General features: G+C 61.0%; 1 protein-coding gene across 1 annotated transcript in view; it reads left to right on the top strand.

The window, feature by feature from the left end:
• Window positions 1-7: 7 nt before the first annotated feature.
• The window catches only part of IFITM10 (interferon induced transmembrane protein 10), a gene marked incomplete at its 5' end in the record, with an annotated part of 8,284 nt that continues 7,550 nt past the window's right edge, over window positions 8-741 (top strand). The window contains one exon of the mRNA XM_009871938.1: window positions 8-361. Within this exon, the coding sequence (XP_009870240.1) occupies window positions 8-361 (354 nt within the window). The remainder of the gene's footprint in view (window positions 362-741) is intronic.

Below are 741 nucleotides of genomic sequence, written 5' to 3'. Positions count from 1 at the left end.
CCTGGGCCCACCGTGCCCCTTCGAAGGGGTGGCCTGGACCCCGAGACCCCCCCAGGGCCCCCCACAAGGCTGCTTCGCCTGCATCGCCAAGCCCCCGGCGCTCCGGCAAGCTTCGCCCGTCCTGTCTCCTTCTTCTGCCGTTTATCTCATGGAGAGCAAGAGCTGCAAAGGGGACAGCCTGCGGCCGGCGGTCCCGTGCAAGCACTCGGTGGAGAAGAAGACGATGACCAACCCCACCACCGTCATCGCAATCTACCCCGACACCACCGAGGTGAACGACTACTATCTCTGGTCCATCTTCAACTTCGTATACCTCAACTTCTGCTGCCTCGGCTTCATCGCCTTGGCCTATTCGCTGAAAGTGAGTCTTGAGCGTTGCGACGCAGGGGCAAGGGGGGACCGCAGAAGGGGAAGGGGAATGCTTGGGGGTCGTGCCTGCTGTAAATCAAGTCTTTGCCATCCGAATGAGAGGTTGCATCCCATGGGGATGGGGATGAGAAGGTGTGTTTTGGAGCCAGAGATGTTACTTCAGGTGGGGAAGAGGTGCTTAGACTTCCTCTGGTCCCCTCGGAGGGTCCCCTGTACCGTGGCGGTGGGGTGACAGGCAGGCTATGCAGGGGCTGGCTTGGTTCACTCTGCCCCCCACGGGCACCCCAGCCCTTGATCTCTTCTTCAGGATCCTGTCGGGTACAGATCACCAGGGTAGGATCTGGCAGCATTGGATGGTCGGGCAGGAGCAGT

This window comes from Apaloderma vittatum, unplaced genomic scaffold (genome assembly GCF_000703405.1).
Source record: "Apaloderma vittatum isolate BGI_N311 unplaced genomic scaffold, ASM70340v1 scaffold37706, whole genome shotgun sequence".
Lineage (NCBI taxonomy): Eukaryota > Metazoa > Chordata > Aves > Trogoniformes > Trogonidae > Apaloderma > Apaloderma vittatum.
The sequence above is the reverse complement of the archived record's forward strand: the minus strand, read 5'-3'. Positions and strand labels throughout refer to the sequence as shown.